General features: G+C 40.8%; 1 protein-coding gene across 1 annotated transcript; it reads right to left on the bottom strand.

Annotated features, from left to right (window-relative positions):
* Positions 1-939: 939 nt before the first annotated feature.
* LOC122027308 (uncharacterized protein slr1919-like) lies at positions 940-18,694 on the bottom strand. The gene is made up of 14 exons (XM_042586244.1): positions 18,246-18,694; positions 18,072-18,168; positions 17,757-18,003; positions 16,534-16,575; positions 15,454-15,525; positions 15,049-15,184; positions 14,780-14,937; positions 13,389-13,467; positions 10,431-10,570; positions 9,198-9,359; positions 3,160-3,312; positions 2,308-2,568; positions 1,906-2,154; positions 940-1,244 (listed from the first exon to the last, which is right to left on the bottom strand). Exons 1-14 carry the CDS (start codon positions 18,307-18,309, stop codon positions 993-995), a joined length of 2,112 nt encoding a protein of 703 aa, XP_042442178.1. The 5' UTR covers positions 18,310-18,694; the 3' UTR covers positions 940-992.
* Between the last annotated feature and the right edge of the window lie 637 nt (positions 18,695-19,331).

The following is a 19,331-nucleotide window of genomic DNA, read 5'->3' as shown; positions in this document are numbered from 1 at the left end:
GTTTTTCGCCAAGTCCACGTCACAGTGGGAGCTCGAATGCTCTAAATCCAATTGGTCGTTTTTGTGTTTGCTCGATCTAATTGATTCACATAATTCATTTAATCCTGCCAATCAAACCGAGCTAAAACATTTCACCTTTTAAATTATGGAGTCTTGAAATTGCATGAATACTCTTTGGGAGAGAGTAAATGGTTGAAAACTTTTAAAGAAAAAAATAATTTTGAAACCATTTCATAATCAGAAAAATTGGGAAAAAAAACAAAAAGAGTTAATGAAACTCCTATGAGGCATTTAGATTTAAAGATTCATCTACCAAACTATGTTTTAGTAAAATATTAGACTCGATAAGAGCAACATATACTTTGCTTATGATGCACATGCATGATGATTCAAACTGTAGGAGTGTCAATTCAATTCAGATGAATCAAATGACCCAACCGAAAAAATCTTTTTTTAATGATTTTCTTATAATTATTTATTTTTTATTTTTATTTTAATATTTTATCATTATTATATTAACATGCTACTATTTATACACATAAAATATATTAATTTTCAAAATAAAATTTAATTTAACTTTAAAAAAATCCTAAATCATAAATTCGGATCCATCCGAATCAACCCGAGCACAACCTAAACTAATCCAAAAATCCCTGACCTGAAAATCGCCAACCCTAACCCGAATTTTCCAAGTCAACTTGGGTCGGATTGACGGATCAGATCCATTTTTTGACACCTCCATGTGCAATGGACATGAGGAATATTGTAGACTCACAATCTTGGGCGTATTAAGTAACGAATGTGTATCTCAGTTTATACCCAGATATCTCATTCAGCAGCCTGCACAAAGAAGAAAAAATTACATAGCTGGTGAAAAGTTCTGGGCAAACGATTTCCTAAGGGCTTACAGTTGTTGGAACAAAATTGTGAATCAATATCTATACGAACACAAAAAGGTACTCTGGTGAAAATTGAATGAGTAGAACTAGAAGTTATGAATCTCTTTGACAACAATCTTCCTTCTCTAACCAATGAATAAATTTAGATATGCAAAGAAAAAATGTTTCTGGTATCTTGTCGCCAAAATGAACTGCCAATGAGGAAAATATGTCTAGAAGAAATCTGCGGGTGTTAGATTTCGCTAATGTTCGTAGAAACATGGCACCCCATGCTTCTGGTGCCAAGCTAATAGCTCGCCTCAGGGAGCAAAACCCATCGACCAATCTTGTCGCTAATGTGTCTTTCTGCCAACATAAAAAAAGCAATGCCCGTGTAAGAAATTGAAAGGAAAACAAAAACTTGGAAAAAAAGTGATGCTACAAAATCTCACTCTGAAATCTTTGAATGACCATAATTGGCAATGATATTCTAAACTGAAAACTGTAAAAAAGAACATGAAGTTTAAATATATGGAGCAGCTTTTATATAATGGCACTTGTTTCACTAATCACATGCTAGTTTGGCTGGTTGCACATAATGTCATAGTTTAACTTTGTAACATGACCTGTTTGATCATAATTGATGCTACATGTCAGTTATAGTACGTCGCATATGGTTATAGCAAATGCTACTAGTTCATTATATTAGGTGTCAAAGTTTAGTTGAACTGATACAGTTTGATTTTGTTGTAAATTGGCACACCAAAAGTTATAGTTAGATTATAGTGGATCTCATGATTTGGTTAAGGTACCACATTTTGATTTTTGTTTTCGATACAATAGGTAGGTGCTACGGTTCAGCTATAGTTGGTTAAGGAAAAGAAGAAAAAATGCAATGAGATCACTTGGGGGGTCAGGACTTCAGATAGTGTAGTTTGTAAGAATGTTCAAACTCATACTGATCTTTAAGGTTACCAGCAAAACCATGGTGAAAACTTAGTTGGTGTTAATAGTTGGAGTGACTAACCTCGAGCGCAGAACTTTCCATTGTCTTTTGGTTGTCAAACATGCATGGCAACCCTGCTTCATTAATAAAAGTGTCTGCAGCTTTGAGAATATCTTGAACCAGAAAAACCCGAACTCTCCAACCTTTTTCTGACAACACAAAATTGAACAAATCCTCTGTGGAAGCAACCACAGAATGCATGTCAAACCCTTTCCGCAACAAAGTGGCTTCATTTTCTGTGTCAGATGATTGTTCAGAGATAGCTGCTATCTGAAGGCACCAATCAACATTAGAAAAGTGTCAATGAAAACTGCACTAAGTACTATTTTTTACTTTATAATCTGGTAATTAGAGTAATAAAAAAAGGCTTTAAGGAAGGAAGAATCAAGGAAAAGAAAGCGTGGGTTCATGTTTTCTTCTCACCAGACGCTCCAGCCGATTCCAGCGAATAGAGCCATTGCTTCGTATAAGCAGTTCCCTCAGTATTCTCCTCATATCAGGGTTTGGGTCTGCAAGAAGTCTCCCTATCACATAAGGATATGCACTTTCGACGACTTTAAAACTTGGATCCAATGCTTTAGCAGTCCCTTCCAAGGACCCCAATGCCCTGATAACCAGTGCATAATCAGGAGGCAAAGAGAAGTCGAACTCATACATGATATCATATAATTGATCCATTATCCCCTGCAGAGAATTGCAAATTCTTTTCCATAAAATAATTGCTTCAAGAGGATCAGTCATTAAGTTGATGATTTAACAATCAGGACCAGAATCTGCATGCAGATAGAGTGCATTCTTCCTGCAAATCTGCCTTTCCAGTTTGACCCAAGAAAAAGTTTCGAGGTTCAAGGGCATAGTATAGTTGCATGGATGAAATAAATTTCTTGAATGATAGGTTACATCAATATGACCCAGAATGCGCAAACCATTGTCAGCAAAATGAGCTAGGATGATTGATTTAAAAAGTCCAACTCTCCTTAAGATCTTAAAATCAACACTAGGATAATAGTTATTGGTCAAAAGATGATAACCACAAATAAACTAAACAAACTAGTATTATTCGTTTCCTGCAGAGAGAAGAAAATATAGCATCCAAAAAAAGATGATAACCATAAATAAACTACACATGACCCCTACCACTGTAGTTTTTGATTGGTTTCTCTCTAACCTTATAACTTGAGTAAAGTTTCAAGTAAAACACTAGAAGAAACTTTTAAAGAACATAAAGGTCCCAAGATACATGTATACTTTATTACCATGAGACGATAAACTAACCTGAAAATCATTTGAATGCCTAGATCCTTCCTCGCCAAATGATTCATGCAATGCATCTGCAACTGACTGAATATCTGTCCCATCAGGAATAAATCCCAGGGAAAGGAAGTCATTTGCCAAGCCTGATGAGTCACGATTGACATAGTGTACAAGCTGAATATGTAATGATAATTGCTTGAGTTAGACACTAAGAGAGAGTGTATAAGAAAAACTATTTTATACTAAGGAAACAACTTGTAGGTGAAGATCAATGTAGAAAATAAAATAAAATAAAATGAACAGGGTACAACAAAAGATGAAAGGCAAATATCCGATTATCGAAATCTCATGATTCATAAGATATTGGATTTATGACAAACTCCTATTTTGCACCTTGACATTGGTGTTGTATTTTTACAGATATTTCACCTAAACAGGAAATTGTTAGTACCATAATTTACAATTTTTCATTTCAAAACAAAATCACATCTGCTCCAATTAATAAGTCACTGGACCTTTATGAGATATTCAAGGACACATAATTTATGGTCTAAAATCCACCGTTGCAAAGCCTTCTAATAATCATAATATGCAGCCATGTCGTTTCTTATCAATGTCCATGATACCTTGGTGATCCGGCAGTAAGAATGGGAGTCCCCATTTAGTAGAGTCAACGCCACGTGGAAGTCGAAAGGTAAAAGGCCAACCAGAAGCTTGGCCGAGCGGATAATGATGGTGACGACCGGCTGAAGCTTCCGAGCGGAAGCAATACACCCCGGCGGGAAGTCGGGGTTCCGACGCTCATGATGAACAGTATAGTAGTGCCGAGCGGATGGCCCGCTCGGCCGAAGGAATAAAGTATCAACACTGCGAACAGTCCAGAGCACATGGCCAGGAATACCCCGAACGGACGTATACCTTAGTCCGGTCGGACGTGATGGGACTGCCGAGCGGCATGCCGCTCAGTGCGGAAACAGAAGGGCTAGAATGACAAGACAGAAGATTATGCTATCTCATCAGAAGATTATGCTGTCCCATCAGAGACGTGCTCGGACTGTAGCAGTAAGGGGTCAGGCAAGCTCCTCTGACAAGCCCATACTGGGTATGGGCTGAGGACACGTGTGTGCCTCGGTGTATGTGCATCAGCCTCCTCAGAGCTCTATATAAGAGCCCGCAAACTTCGCCGGAGGTATGAAAACTCTGATCTTCGGAGCTATTTCATCGTCTTCTTCTTGCCTGACTTGAGCGTCGGAGGGTCGTCGCCGGGGACCCCTCCCCGGCCCGACTTCTGTGCAGGTTCGCCGGAGGTCGGTGCAGCTGGTCGGAGATAGAGGAGAGCGCCACGTGCCCAGCGTAGGATCAAATTGGCGCCGTCTGTGGGAACGCGCCTGTATCCGAGCGGAATAGATGGACGAGGCTGGATGACCTCACACCGTGATGCTCTCCCAGGAGAGGCCCGACGCTCTAATTGAGGCAAGAGCAGCTAAGCTCGTAGAGCAACAGAAACAGAAGGCTAAAGCTGAGCGGATAGCACAGCTGAGCGGACCGACCGGAGCAACAGGCGAAATGGGGGCGAAATGGGGGCAAAATGGGGGTCCGACCGGAATTCAAGTGGGAGCAACGCCTGCCCCGATATCGGTCCGACGAGGAAGCCTTGATGAGTTTCGACAAGTATATATATTCTTCTCACTCCACGGGTATTCGAGAGTCAAGAAATTGGGTCAGATCCCCTGCTGGTCGGCAGGTCAGTTCTTCAATTATTTCTGTTGCTCATAAATTTGTAGTTTCTTGAGTAAAAACTCCCGTGTCGCTCGGCCGGGAGTGTATTAACCGAGCCAAAGGCTCGATGGGATAAATCCCGTGCCGCTCGGCCGGGAGTAAATAAACCGAGCCAAAGGCTCGATGGGAAGACCCCGTGCCGCTCGACCGGGAGTGTATTAGCCAAGCCAAAGGCTCGATGGGATAAATCCCTTGCCGCTCGGCCGGGAGTAAATAAACCGAGCCCCGAGCTCGATGGGAAGATCCCGTGCCGCTCGGCCGGGAGTGTATTAGCCGAGCCAAAGGCTCGATGGGATAAATCCCTTGCCGCTCGGCCGGGAGTGTATTAGCCGAGCCAAAGGCTCGATGGGGAAGACTCCGTGCCGCTCGGCCGGGAGTATATTAACCGAGCCAAAGGCTCGATGGGATAAATCCCGTGCCGCTCGGCCGGGAGTATATTAACCGAGCCAAAGGCTCGATGGGATAAATCCCGTGCCGCTCGGCCGGGAGTAAATAAACCGAGCCAAAGGCTCGATGGGAAGACTCCGTGCCGCTCGGTCGGGAGTGTATTAGCCGAGCCAAAGGCTCGATGGGATAAATCTCGTGCCGCTCGGCCGGGAGTAAATAAACCGAGCCCCGAGCTCGATGGGAAGATCCCGTGCCGCTCGGCCGGGAGTATATTAACCGAGCCAAAGGCTCGATGGGATAAATCCCGTGCCGCTCGGCCGGGAGTAAATTAACCGAGCCAAAGGCTCGATGGGATAAATCCCGTGCCGCTCGGCCGGAGGTAAATTATCATCCGAGCCAAGCGCTCGGCGACGAAGGCCCCGAGCTGCTCAGCCGGAGGTATAGTATCTGAAGGCCCCGTGCCGCTCGGCCGGAGGTAAATTATCCGAGCCAAGCGCTCGACGACGAAGGCCCCGAGCTGCTCAGCCGGAGGTATAGTATCTGAAGGCCCCGTGCCGCTCGGCCGGAGGTAAATTATCTGAGCCAAGCGCTCGACGACGAAGGCCCCGAGCCGTCACCGGAGGTATAGTATCGAAGGCCCCGTGCCGCTCGGACGGAGGTAAATTATCCGAGTCAGCGCCGACGAGGCCCCAGCTACTCAAATGGGAGGTATAGTATCTGAAGGCCCCGTGCTCTGCCGGAGGTAAATTATCCGAGCCAAGCGCCGACGACGAAGGCCCCGAGCTGCCGGAGGTATAGTATCTGAAGGCCCCGTGCTCGGAGGTAAATTATCCGAGCCAGCGCCGACGACGAAGGCCCCAGCTCGGAGGTATAGTATCAAGGCCCCGTGCCGACCGGAGGTAATTATTCGAGCCAAGCTCGACGACGAAGGCCCCAGTGCTCGGTGGGAGTATATACGAGCCAAAGGCTCAATTCAAGACCCTGGTTCGGCCGGTAAACGCGTCCAATTAGGCTAAAAGTCCGACGAGCTCGTCGTTAAAGATCGAGAGGCCGACCGGCTATAAATATCCGCGCCGACGAGCTCGTTAAAGATCGAGAGCCGACCGGCTATAAATATCCGCGCCGACGAGCTCCGTCGTTAAAGATCGAGTCGCGCCGGCTATAAATATCCGCGCCGACGAGCCCGTCGCTAAAGATCGAGAGCCGCCCCGATAATATCCGCGCCGACGAGCTCCGTCGTTAAAGATCGAGAGCCGCCGACCGGCTATCCGTACCGACGAGCTCCGTCGTTAAAGATCGAGAGCCGACCGGCTATAAATATCCGCCGACGAGCCCGTCGTTAAAGATCGAGAGCCGCCGGCTATAAATATCCGCGTCGACGAGCTCCGTCGTTAAAGATCGAGAGCCGCGCCGACCGGCTATAAATATCCGCGCCGACGAGCTCCGTCGTTAAAGATCGAGAGCCGCGCCGACCGGCTATAAATATCCGCGCCGACGAGCTCCGTCGTTAAAGATCGAGAGCCGCGCCGACGAGCTCCGTCGTTAAAGATCGAGAGCCGCGCCGACCGGCTATAAATATCCGCGCCGACGAGCTCCGTCGTTAAAGATCGAGAGCCGCGCCGTCGAGCTCTGACGTTAAAAATCGAGTGACGAGCCGGCGTCTATAAACGTCCGAGCGGAAGACCGACGAGCCCCGTTGCTAAAGATCGAGAGCCACGCCGATCGGCTATAAATATCCGCGCCGTCGAGCTCCGACGTTAAAGATCGAGAGACGAGCCGGCGTCTATTAATCCCCGAGCAAAAGACCGACGAGCTCCGTCGTTAAAAATCGAGAGACGGTCCGGCGTCTATAAACCCTCCGGCCGGGAAACCGGGAGACGAGCCGGCGTCTATAAATCCCCGAGCAGAAGACTGACGAGCTCCGTCGTTAAAAATCGAGAGACGGTCCGACGTCTATAAACCCTCCGGTCGGGAAACCGAGAGACGAGCCGGCGTCTATAAACGTCCGAGCGGAAGACCGACGAGCCCCGTCGCTAAAGATCGAGAGCCGCGCCGACCGGCTATAAATATCCGCGCCGTCGAGCTCCGACGTTAAATATCGAGAGACAAGCCGGCGTCTATAAACGTCCGAGCGGAAGGATAAGGCAACGTACGGCCGTTCGACTCGCTTATCAAAAATACTTCGACAGAAATCCCCTTTCGAGCACAAGAAAGGAGGGACGATGGCGTTGACGGAGGCCGTAATTACCGCCTCATCGGTCGAGCGGATAATGATTTCCTGGAAGAGCCGTTCGGCGAAACAATAGTCCAGTCAGTCGGACTAATCGCCTCCTTCGACTAGACTTGAAGGGGAGGCAAGTGATCTGGCAGTAAGAATGGGAGTCCCCATTTAGTAGAGTCAACGCCACGTGGAGGTCGAAAGGTAAAAGGCCAACCAGAAGCTTGGCCGAGCGGATAATGATGGTGACGACCTGCTGAAGCTTCCGAGCGGAAGCAATACACCCCGGCGGGAAGTCGGGGTTCCGACGCTCATGATGAACAGTATAGTAGTGCCGAGCGGATGGCCCGCTCGGCCGAAGGAATAAAGTATCAACACTGCGAACAGTCCAGAGCACATGGCCAGGAATACCCCGAACGGACGTATACCTTAGTCCGGTCGGACGTGATGGGACTGCCGAGCGGCATGCCGCTCGGTGCGGAAACAGAAGGGCTAGAATGACAAGACAGAAGATTATGCTATCTTATCAGAAGATTATGCTGTCCCATCAGAGACGTGCTCGGACTGTAGCAGTAAGGGGTCAGGCAAGCTCCTCTGACAAGCCCATACTGGGTATGGGCTGAGGACACGTGTGTGCCTCAGTGTATGTGCATCAGCCTCCTCAGAGCTCTATATAAGAGCCCGCAGACTTCGCCGGAGGTATGAAAACTCTGATCTTCGGAGCTATTTCATCGTCTTCTTCTTGCCTGACTTGAGCGTCGGAGGGTCGTCGCCGGGGACCCCTCCCCGGCCCGACTTCTGTGCAGGTTCGCCGGAGGTCTGTGCAGCTGGTCGGAGATAGAGGAGAGCGCCACGTGCCCAGCGTCCGTCGATTCAGCGACTCGGACAGGATCACTTGGTTTAGAAACTCTATTGTCTTATGGCTGTCCTAATTTCCCAGTAGTTACCAATAACTAAACTGATCTGGCATTTGTTATAGGATCCTCTATATGGCAACCACACAATAATAAATAATTTTTAAAATCTTCTTGCTTGTGCCAGCACTTTCAAATATGCCATAACTTGGTGCTAACATTAGAAGGGTACTAATGATAGCAGCAAAGGCATTCACAGATCTAGCTATGGCATTTGCATCTGTGAATGGTGTTATGTAGCGGGGAGGGTCTAAAATGTGTGATTATTCAACCAACATATCCCATTTCCCACTGAAAGTTAAGATGAATTGAACATTTTACTACAAAGAGGTTATAGATTAGTTGATCAATTTGAGCACGATACTAGGATCATGCTGAATCTAAAACCAAGGGTTACAGTAGGTGACCTAAGCTCACAAGATTTTAGGAAACATGAACACAAACATAAACAAACAAAACACAGATCTGATTAAAGTATATTCCAAACTAGGAAAAAAACTTCAGATCACACCAGTAACTGCAATTCCATGTGAAAATGATAAACACCATCTCAAAGCAATCAAACACATTAACAATATAATTTCTGAACAAGTAACAAGAGAAATTTCTAATGTAACACAATACACATGATCTAAGATATCACTTGCATAAGGTATCAACTCATTGAACTTATCGTAAATTCCAGAATCCGCTAATAAATTATAGACGCTGGACAAACAAGAACTAGTGATTTGTTAGTAGTGACATATAATGTAGCTCACCACTTGGATAAGTCCTACACGGAAGTGGCGGGGAATTTCACCCATCATACCAAAATCAAAATATGCTAGAGATCCACTCTCAGTGACCACAAGATTTCCAGGGTGAGGATCAGCATGAAAGTATCCTTCTTCAAGCAATTGTCGCAATGAACAATAAAGCCCCTGAAGTTGGTAAAAATATTAGCATAAGACGATAAGTTAAAATTAAGAGAGAAAATAGACTGATCTAATAGGAGTAAATGACTAGTGTGTGAAATCTATTCCTATGATGTGTTGATACTCATGAGGCATCCTTTCCTCTCCCAACATGAACTAACCTCATCAGATTTAATAATGATTGGCAAGGCTTCACCAAACCACAGTTTGTACTTTAGCATGTTTAATGGATAAGTTCCATTCTCCATGTATGTTTGATAGCAATTAGAAGGGTGGCCAACAAGAAAATATTAATATATGTATCTTAATGTTGTTTAAGCATTTACAACTATTTTTAAAATTTAATCAAAACACTTTGTTTGGATAGACTTAGTTGGGTAGTTATACACCAAGTGATGGCCAGTGTTTAAAAGCCCACCTCTAAGGTCCGCTCTGCACTGACCAAAGCTATTTTCAGGCTTTAGAATCAAGAAAAAAGGAAAGAAAATAACTCTACAAAAAATTTAACACTGGAAGATTTTCAGCCCTAGCATGTTATAACCCCTATCATACCACTATATGGAAAAGAAGAATAAATATGCATGATAATGAGAGTCCTTACAATGAAAATTTTAAGTGAAATCGTACAGAGGTTACACTGTGGCAAACAAAATGAGTGATGTTTATACTATAAATTCAAGACAACATAAATGCACGACATCTCTTTGTACAAGGTTATGGATATAATTTTCTGATTGCATTAGAAATACTACTTTGTTAAATCAAAGAGGTATCATAAATACAGAGTACCTTCAATAGTTTTTATATGAACATTAAAAAATCAGTGCACTCTACTTTCGTCTCTTTCGTCCATACAGCTCTAAACTACATTGAAAGTGTGTTATGCAATGATATATAAACAACTAATTTGACTGGGATATAATAACCCCATGCATCATCCCATATATGGTTTCTTGCTGGAATGAAATATGGGATATTATGAAGCATCAAAAAGTACAGATTCAAATTTCCTCTTCAGGATATGCAATTGAATTAAACAATCAAAGAGAAATGACAATAGAGAATGCTCAGAATTACTTGATCGATTAACTGTTTCCGATTCAAATTAGCTTTGTTTATACGATGAGCATCTGTCAGCTTGATTCCATCTATCCACTCCATTGTAAGCAGAGCCTTCCGTGTGAAATTCCAGTAGATCTTAGGAACTTTGATGGATTCTGTTCTAGGATTATCATAACTATTAGCTGTCATCATAAGCTGAAGTTGGATAAACAAAGCAAGAAGTTCTAAGCCATGGAAGAAACAAAGTATCAGCAACACTTAAATGTAAGGAAATGGATAATGCAGAATAAATAAATAAATTTAGCAAATAAAACACAGAATGATAAGAAAATAAATGTCATAATTAAAAAGAATCAAAGAAACGTGAAATTTATTAAATAAATCGTGTAAGAAACTATATTGAACTTTTGTATTTGAGCAATTAATATAGGTATGCAACATGACCACTATTGTAGTGCCCCAATGTAGTCAAAGTAATGTGGGAATAATATATTAGCTTGGCATGTGCCTCAAGTTATCGGATTGTAACAACCATCTCTATCAATAAAAGAGCCCCTGTGATGAAATGGATAAGAGGTAATTCATCAAGTGATATGTGCACTATCCATTCACGGTATTACACAAGTGAAGGATTCAGTATCAGCATCATCACGATCTAGCATTTTCATTGGGCATGTCAATTAGCTACTTTTGACATGATATATTCATTCGATCACAAAATGGATGAAAATAGATAAAGGAAAGATATGGATCTAAGGTAAAAACATTATGTGTAATACAACTTGGAAGTGATAATAGATGTTCCAAGGCTTACTGATTTCATGATCACTCCTATGCGGCATTCTAGAACCATCAATACTGACAGAAGCACCTCACATTTGGCTAATAATACAAGAAAAGTAAATGCAACTAACCAAGAATCAAACAAATTGGTCATTTTCTATCAAGTTAAGTTGATTACCTTCTATCACACACAAATACCACAAAAGCAGGAAAGGAAGCAAGAGGGAAAAATCGATGATAAAGTCAAGTCCAGGTGGGATGTGAGGTTTGCAGCAAGGATGAGAGGAAAAATGCACGAAGGCTTAGCAAAGACGCTAAGGTGACCAACAAAGCTTGTAAGTACAATGACAATCAATAAATTTAGCAATAAATGCAATTGGCAATAAATCTCTATTGGCGCATGAGGTGAAGCCTCAAACAAGGCATTGGCAACAAAGCTCTAGTTGGGCATGAGACAGCCTCAAACAAGGCACGTGTATATGGATTATGGACAGAATACTTTACAGTAAGGATGAGAGGCATAATGCACAGAGGATTGGCTCGAAATTTAAAGTGAGTAATGAAGCTCACAGTATGATGATGGTCAACAATTCGGCAACAGGTGCAATCAGCAGCAAAACTCTAGAGAAGGGGCATGCAATAAAAACTCAAAAGTTGATGCAAGAGGATGGACAAAGTGTTGGGGTTGCAAGGTTGCAAACATAGTCTCACATTGAAAACACATGGGAAAGATCATGGGCTTGTAAGAGAAAAAGATATCTCCATTGACATGAGACATTTTGGATAGAGCACAAGAGCAAAATCATGAGGGTCTAGGCCCAAAGTGGACAATATCATACCATTGTGGAGATATCTAAATTTTTTTCGATCCAACAATTGGGCACCTCAAGGGCATTGGAGGCGCCTCAGACCTGGCCAAAGTGGTCGTTTGCAATCGGATAAAACTTTATCCGGTCAAACCTCTTGGAGGCGCCCTCAACCCCTTTGGAGGCGCCCTCAAGACTCGAGATAGAGTTTCCAAGAGCTATATAAAGGCCCCTGGAGCTAGGAAGTATTCAATCAACTCTGTATTAAGTTCCTAGCAACTTCTGAACGTTCTTAGTGTGTAAAAAAGGCTTCTCCGCCTACAGTGAAGGAGACATTCTAGTAAAGCTGTTCGACTGCCTTGGATTAGCAACCTCCTGGGTTGTAACCAAGTTAAATTTCCTGTCTCCCTTCTTTTTGTTACTTTATTTAATTGTTGCTTTTATTTTTGAGTTGAAAGCCTTGAGGAGGGTAATTTTTTATTGCAGGCAATTCACCCCTCCCCTCTTGCCGGCCCCACTGGACCAACAATTGGTATAAGAGTCCGGACTGCCAGAAGGTTTAACCGTCGACTGTGCACAAGAGCTATGGTCTAATTGAGACATGTGGGTACAATATTGACCTCGAACAAAGAAAATGGGGGCTCCTATGTTCGGATCAAGAGGACCAGACACCAGGCAGGAAGTCCTAGTAGGTCGAGTGGACCGAGGGGCGAGAAAAGTCCTAGTTGCGGCTAGGCAAGGAAGTCCTAGTAGGTCGGGTGGACCGAGGGGCAGGAAGACCTGATGGGTCGAGGATCGGACGTGGGAAGCTTGTGGTCCTTTGTTTGAGGGGGAGATTGTTGGGGTTGCAAGGTTGCAAACATAGTCCCACATTGAAAACACATGGGAAAGATCATGGGTTTGTAAGAGAAAAAGATATCTCCATTGGCATGAGGCCTTTTGGAGAGAGCCCAAGAGCAAAACCATGAAGGCTTAGGCCCAAAGTGGACAATATCATACCATTGTGGAGATATCTAAATTCTTTTCGATCCAACACAAAGTTCCTTTAGGACTCATCGAACCAAAATCACACCGACGTTTTATATATTAAGTTATACTTCATTAATACATTTATTTGATATTATTAATTAATCCCATTATGTATTGAATGCTTTCATAGTGAAAACATTCCTAACAATTCTGAGTTTTATCTTCCGGTAAACACAATGTAACAGTTGCATCACTCAAATTCTTTTTTTGTTATAACCAACAGACACCCAAATAGTGTCCATGCCAACTAAACTTGGGTCAAAATAATAAAACATTGTTCAAGTTTAAAAGATCTAATTATGCAAATGCTTGAACTGAAAAAGAAAAAGGTAAAATGAAACTGCTCTGAACTTACTTGATGCATAGAGGGAAGCAAATCTTTCCGCATTTTGTGCTTCCAGGATGTAATCAATTTCATCAAACATGTGTCTAACCTGTTTATTGTCAGACCAGATCAGAAGCATGTTATAGGCAACAATATAACAGCAAGGCTATCCTGCAGAAAATTGTAATACATAAGCAAGAAATCTACACTAAAAGTGAGCCATAAGTTATATCCTTTATCATATAGTTATCTTATATTCTTATGTCATCAAGATTATTTTCTTCTCCCATTTGTTTAATGACTAGATTTTCCTAACCTTAACTTATAGGTTTTCTGAGAAGAGCCAAATAAACAAGCATCATGATTAGCGAATATTTAGTCTATTGTGATTGCAAAATATAGAATAGAAACCAAGATCTGACTTTTGGAAATGGAAGAGAAAGTGACCCTACAGTGATCAGAATAGATTTTGCCCTGGCAAAGATGGGATTCAGGTTATTCCAGTATTAAGAAATTACTTTAGTAGTCTATTTTTTATTCAATAATAGCTTTTTGTTAGAAACTAGGATCAACTAGGGTCTGGTACAGTTTTAACAATTTTTAAACTTTATATTTCTAAAAAGGAACTTCAATTAGATTTTATTGTTAAATCGTGTTTTTGAGTTTTTATATGGAAATTAACTCAACCCCAAAAATCTAAAAAACTGAAGCCCAAGGTTGATAAAAAAATTTGAATTTTGCAATTCTTGGTTAGGTTTAGCCACGTCCTTGGATTTGTTGAATGTCTGTAGTTTTAGTGTTAGTAAATTTCACAAAACCACTGATGTAGCACAAGGAACATTTCAACTCACCAAGATAGTAAAATATTATTAATTCAAAAAAGACCCAATACAAGGGATCTTAACCTTTTGTAGGCAGGTAATGAGGATAGTTCTTGTAAAAGTACCACTTAATTACCTAAACCTTTTAACAAATTCCCAAATGAATCTAAACAACCTTTTTTTTTAATCTAAAAGAACCCCCAAATAAATCTAAACATCCTTTTATTTTTTAAAAAAAAAAAACTACTAACTAAATCTCCCATTTAAAGAATCCCTGACTATGTCTGTCACACCCTTCAGGAATGAAAGTTGCAATGCGCCTTTCAGAAAGGGAATTTAGAACATGAGGAAAGAAGATCCAAGTAAAAATTCTAGCAATGTCAGTCCCTGTCAGTAATTTTAAATAGTTACAATTGCAATCGAGTAATAAAGTTCTGTAGTCCATTTAGAGACTTCTGCCAAATTAACATCTCAATTTCAGTATAGGCACTCAAACTTATTCAAGAGATTACCTAAAGGAGAATACAAAAATCAAAGACACATAGAAACATCAGAAACGATAAGTGGAAATGAATACAAAGTAACAAGGATTGAGCTAACCATCTCATTGACAGCTACCAAGAGATCTTTGCGAGCCTTTGCAAAACGTTTCAATTGCCCCCCAATCATATGAAACAATAGCGCATCAAGGGTCAGAAAGAAACTCATGCCAGGTCTTTGTACTTTGACAGCCACAAGCTCCCCAGAATGTAGATGAGCTGCATGACTTGATATATCAAAGGGATGTGTTTAACCTCAGAGATTCCAGAAAATTTAGAGCTCCATAATGGGAGTTAACAAAGACATTCGCATCGATATAGATTGCTAACCTTTATAAACTTGGCCCAAGGATGCTGCTGCAATTGGTTTTGGACTTATATCTGCAAAGGTTTGATTAATTGGAAGTCCCAACTGAGATTCAATAGACTTGATTGCATCAATAGTAGAATATGGCGGTATTTGATCCTGAATTTAAAAAATAAAATCAAATACAGATTAAGAAATGTTAAATGAAAGTACAAACACCAGAGTTAGAATAACAAGGACGCATAATGGCTTCAAGCTTATTTACTAAACCATATAAAGTCTCCCGTAGGACATGCCCATGCCTAATCATCTGCTAGCGTTCACAAGCATAAATATGTTGTATCGTGACTCATTAAGTAATTCAGAATCAGATGCATAAAGTTGAAGTTCACTGATTTATTTCTGTAAATGTATTGGCTTCTAAATACCTGTAGCTTGGAAAGCTCTTGACAATAAGAACTGGGTAATATATCAGAGCGTGTGCTAAGTGCTTGCCCAAGCTGCAAAAAAGGAAAAATAATACAAAAGCTATTTACATGCTCCACAGTATGCAAATAATGTGTTAAAGTTCATCATGGCCTGACAAGCAGCTGAAAGATATAAAATGCAAAATCCAATGTTTAAACTAGTTAATTACAAAAGGAATAAATAAATAAACTCCAGTTCCTGTTTTATAGGAAATTCAGCCTGCCACAAGCAAGATTGGATGTAAAAAATAACCACACATATCATATATATCTAGGAAGGTCAAGTTGCACAAGCAAGCACAGTTATCCGAAGAATAAGCTAGCTCTGTTCTTCAATAATTTTGCCATACATCAGACAAGCAGTTTAATTTTTTTTTCCTATATACTTCTCAAACAAATGATCAAACTCCTGAAACAGGGTTCGTAGAATATAATAACAAAGAATCACACTATAGCCAGTTATCTAAGATCAAAAAGTTATCTATTGTAATATGCTCATAATTCATGCTATGGTAGTTGTCAATTTTTCGAAAAAAAAAACATTAATAAACAAAATATTGAAATTCTAGTACCACCAGTCAAAAAACACGAGTCTGAAAAACCACACTTAATTCATTATAATTGGTTAATAGACTAAGCATTATTGTACAAGGATCCAAGCCAGTCATTGAGATCAGACTTTGTAAGGTTAGAAATAGAAAATACTAATCATGTTTACAAAATTGAGAAACGATCCTGAGCAGCTGTCATCAAGCTGTTAAAAGATTATCCAATCCTCTACTACAGATAATTTTGTACAAAAGGTGATGTAGTTGTCAGTTACAGGCATGTAGACAAAATGGATATCATTAACCAGAAAACTTCTGCACAAAGACAATAATAGAAATGCCCTTTTCTATATAATCAATAAACTCAGTAGTGAAGTTAACTTTGACAATCAATATTCATGGATGCCTAATAAGAGGCATTCATGATAGGAATGAGGAAGACAAATAAATGATTATATGAATGGAAGGAAAAAAAAAAATTTAAGTGGATTACCTTGATATAGAAAGGGCCTAAGTTAATGAGAGCCTCCCTAAACTGAAAAAAAAAAAGTAAAATATAATTAAACTAATTTCCAGTGAAATTTAAAAAAATATATACATTGAAATATGGACAACAAACAAGTATATAAAAACAACCTGCAGATTATTTACTACTGATTTTCAGTTTTATCCAGGTCAAAATTAAGCTCGGTGAAAAGATATGAGTCACCAAGATAAACCATACACAAAATTCTTTCCATCATCTCTTTACTCACTTATTCGTTCCCAAAAATAAATTGCTATGAATAAGACTGGCCTAAATATACAATACCGGGTAGTAGAGTTAATATTTACTCGTGAAAAGGTAGTAAGACTGCTATTTACTGAACAGGAGGTAGTAAGACATCCAATTATGGGCAGTCGATAGTAGACAGTGTTTCCTATTTGATACAACATTGTATGATATATTACACTATAAAAATAATTATTTTCTGTTAATATAGTACAGTATTGTGTGCACTATGTACTGGTCCAACCGATAATGTAGATCATCCATTTCATTGATATTTTGAATATAGAGTCTAAAAAACTTAATTAGACAATGAAACTATAGCATTATTCAATCTACCACAATACCAAGAAACTGACTTAGGGTTGAACATGATCCATCTATAAACACTTCTACACTAACTTCAAATTACTTGTATTGACCCAACTTATGGCCAAAGTTACACACATATGCACTTAGCCTGATTGCTGCCAAGAATTATTGATATCTCCCTTGTCATTCTTTTTAGCATTAGTGATCAAAGCACACCATACCCTTCATCTTCGTTTCTCTACAGGTTGCAAATAAGTTCTTGAATCCTTGTACACAACATAAACTCAGTTTAATATGCAGGAAGCATTACAGGCATTTCTGTAGCTGTTGTATTCCCATTTTCATCTCTAAGTCATTCCTATAAGCTAAAGAGTAAATCTTTATACACAACAAATATTTTGTTCAATGTGCATTAATTTATATTCACATATCAAACAGAGGTGAAAGAAGGCAAAATTGGTGTGATTAAGATTAGTAAAACTAGTATAAAATTTGGGAAGCTTCCACTACACAAAAACGCAATGTTCAGTTTAGAATTCTTAAAAAAAAACAGATAAAAAAGCTGAATCTCTTTATGAATTGCGATTAATTAGGAAACAGCATGAAAAAGATGTTATAGAGGATGACTGGTTCACCTTGACAGCTCGCTTCCTTATATCTCGGACAAAGAAATGCCATACGGTCAGTTTGGCCAGGTAAAAGGAAATGATCGCCGCTCTATACAGCGCCAAGAAGGGACCAAACCGATGATACGAAAACCAGGACTCGGATCGGTGGGCTCCGAGGATGTGCCCAAACTCCGTCTCCAACGACTCCTTACGCCGCTTGGCGTACTCCGCCGACGGCCTCTCCCCATGGACACTCGTGAAGCCAGTGGAAAACCTAGAAACTCAATCAAAGTGAATCACACACGAACCGATAAACAGACTGTTAAAGCATCAAAGACTCACTGCCGAATCAGAAGAAACGGCCGTGAACTCCCGATCCGGAGGCCATCTGAGGGTCTAATCAGCGAGCAGTCTGAGGAATCGGGCCGACGACAAAGATCTAAAAAACGGTCATTCTTACGATAAGAGAGAGAGAGAGCGAGTCAAAGAAAGAAAAGGGACCGGAAGGAGGGTTACGAGGCGAGGGGAGATGTCTCCAGCGGCGGTGATTGAGGAGCAGCCGGCGGAAAGCATTCGTCATCGGCGAACCCTAATTGTTCGAACGCATCGGCTGAGGAGGAAGAGAAGCGATCGGAGAGAGAGAGGAGGGAGGGAAGAGGAAGGGGAGACTGCGAAGGATAACTGCACCGCCTTGTGCTCGCCGCAGCGTCGGTGGTTGAACTCGCCGCCGCCGTTGCCGTTGCCTAACAAATGGACCGAACCGGACCGGATGGCTTTCGAATCGAGTTAATCGACTGATTAATAGGAGATCTGATTGCAGAAAATATATTTTAGAATGCCTGACGACCGGTAAAATATTATTTAGCCCCAAATTTTCATAGAAAACGTATAAATTATTTACGATAACAACAAAAACTTATCTCATGACATCAAACTGCCTTGCCCACTAGATCTTGTCCAAGGTAAAATTGAGTTAGTTAGTACGAAGTAGAATTATTATCATAAGTAAATGTTTGAATTTTAGGGAGAAAATAAGAGTGGAGAATGAAAATAGTAATTATTTATTGTCATTGTTAATATTTAGATTACATGAATGAAAATACAAATAAAGAAATAAATCTTTATAATTGGGTAATGACTCATTCTCATGTCCCCCTTCAATGAGTCATTACTATATTTTCAACCATCAAAATGTTTCCTTTTTCCAAAAATACCCTTGACCTAAAACTAAAATTTCTCCCTTAATATCAAATATCAAAATATACTCATTTAATTTTTTCTTTCATATCACTTTCTCTCTCATCATACATTTTATCTCCTTATTTTATCACATACTTTCTCTCTCCTCAATCTCGTCCATCACACACTTTCTCTCTCATCATGTTTTTTCTCTCATCATACTTTCTCTCCTCAATCTCTCCTATCGCACTCTCTCCCTTTTTTTTCTTAACATACTTTCTCTCTCATCAATCTCTCACATCACACTCGCTTTCTCTTTTTTTCTCATCATACTTTCTCTCTCATACCGTTTTCTCTCTCATCATACTTTCTCTCTCCTCGATCTTTCCATCATAATCTCTCATTTCATTTTTTCTCATTACA

Source organism: Zingiber officinale, chromosome 10A (genome assembly GCF_018446385.1).
Source record: "Zingiber officinale cultivar Zhangliang chromosome 10A, Zo_v1.1, whole genome shotgun sequence".
NCBI lineage: Eukaryota > Viridiplantae > Streptophyta > Magnoliopsida > Zingiberales > Zingiberaceae > Zingiber > Zingiber officinale.
Note: the sequence above shows the minus strand (reverse complement) of the source record. Positions and strands in the feature narration are given on the sequence as shown.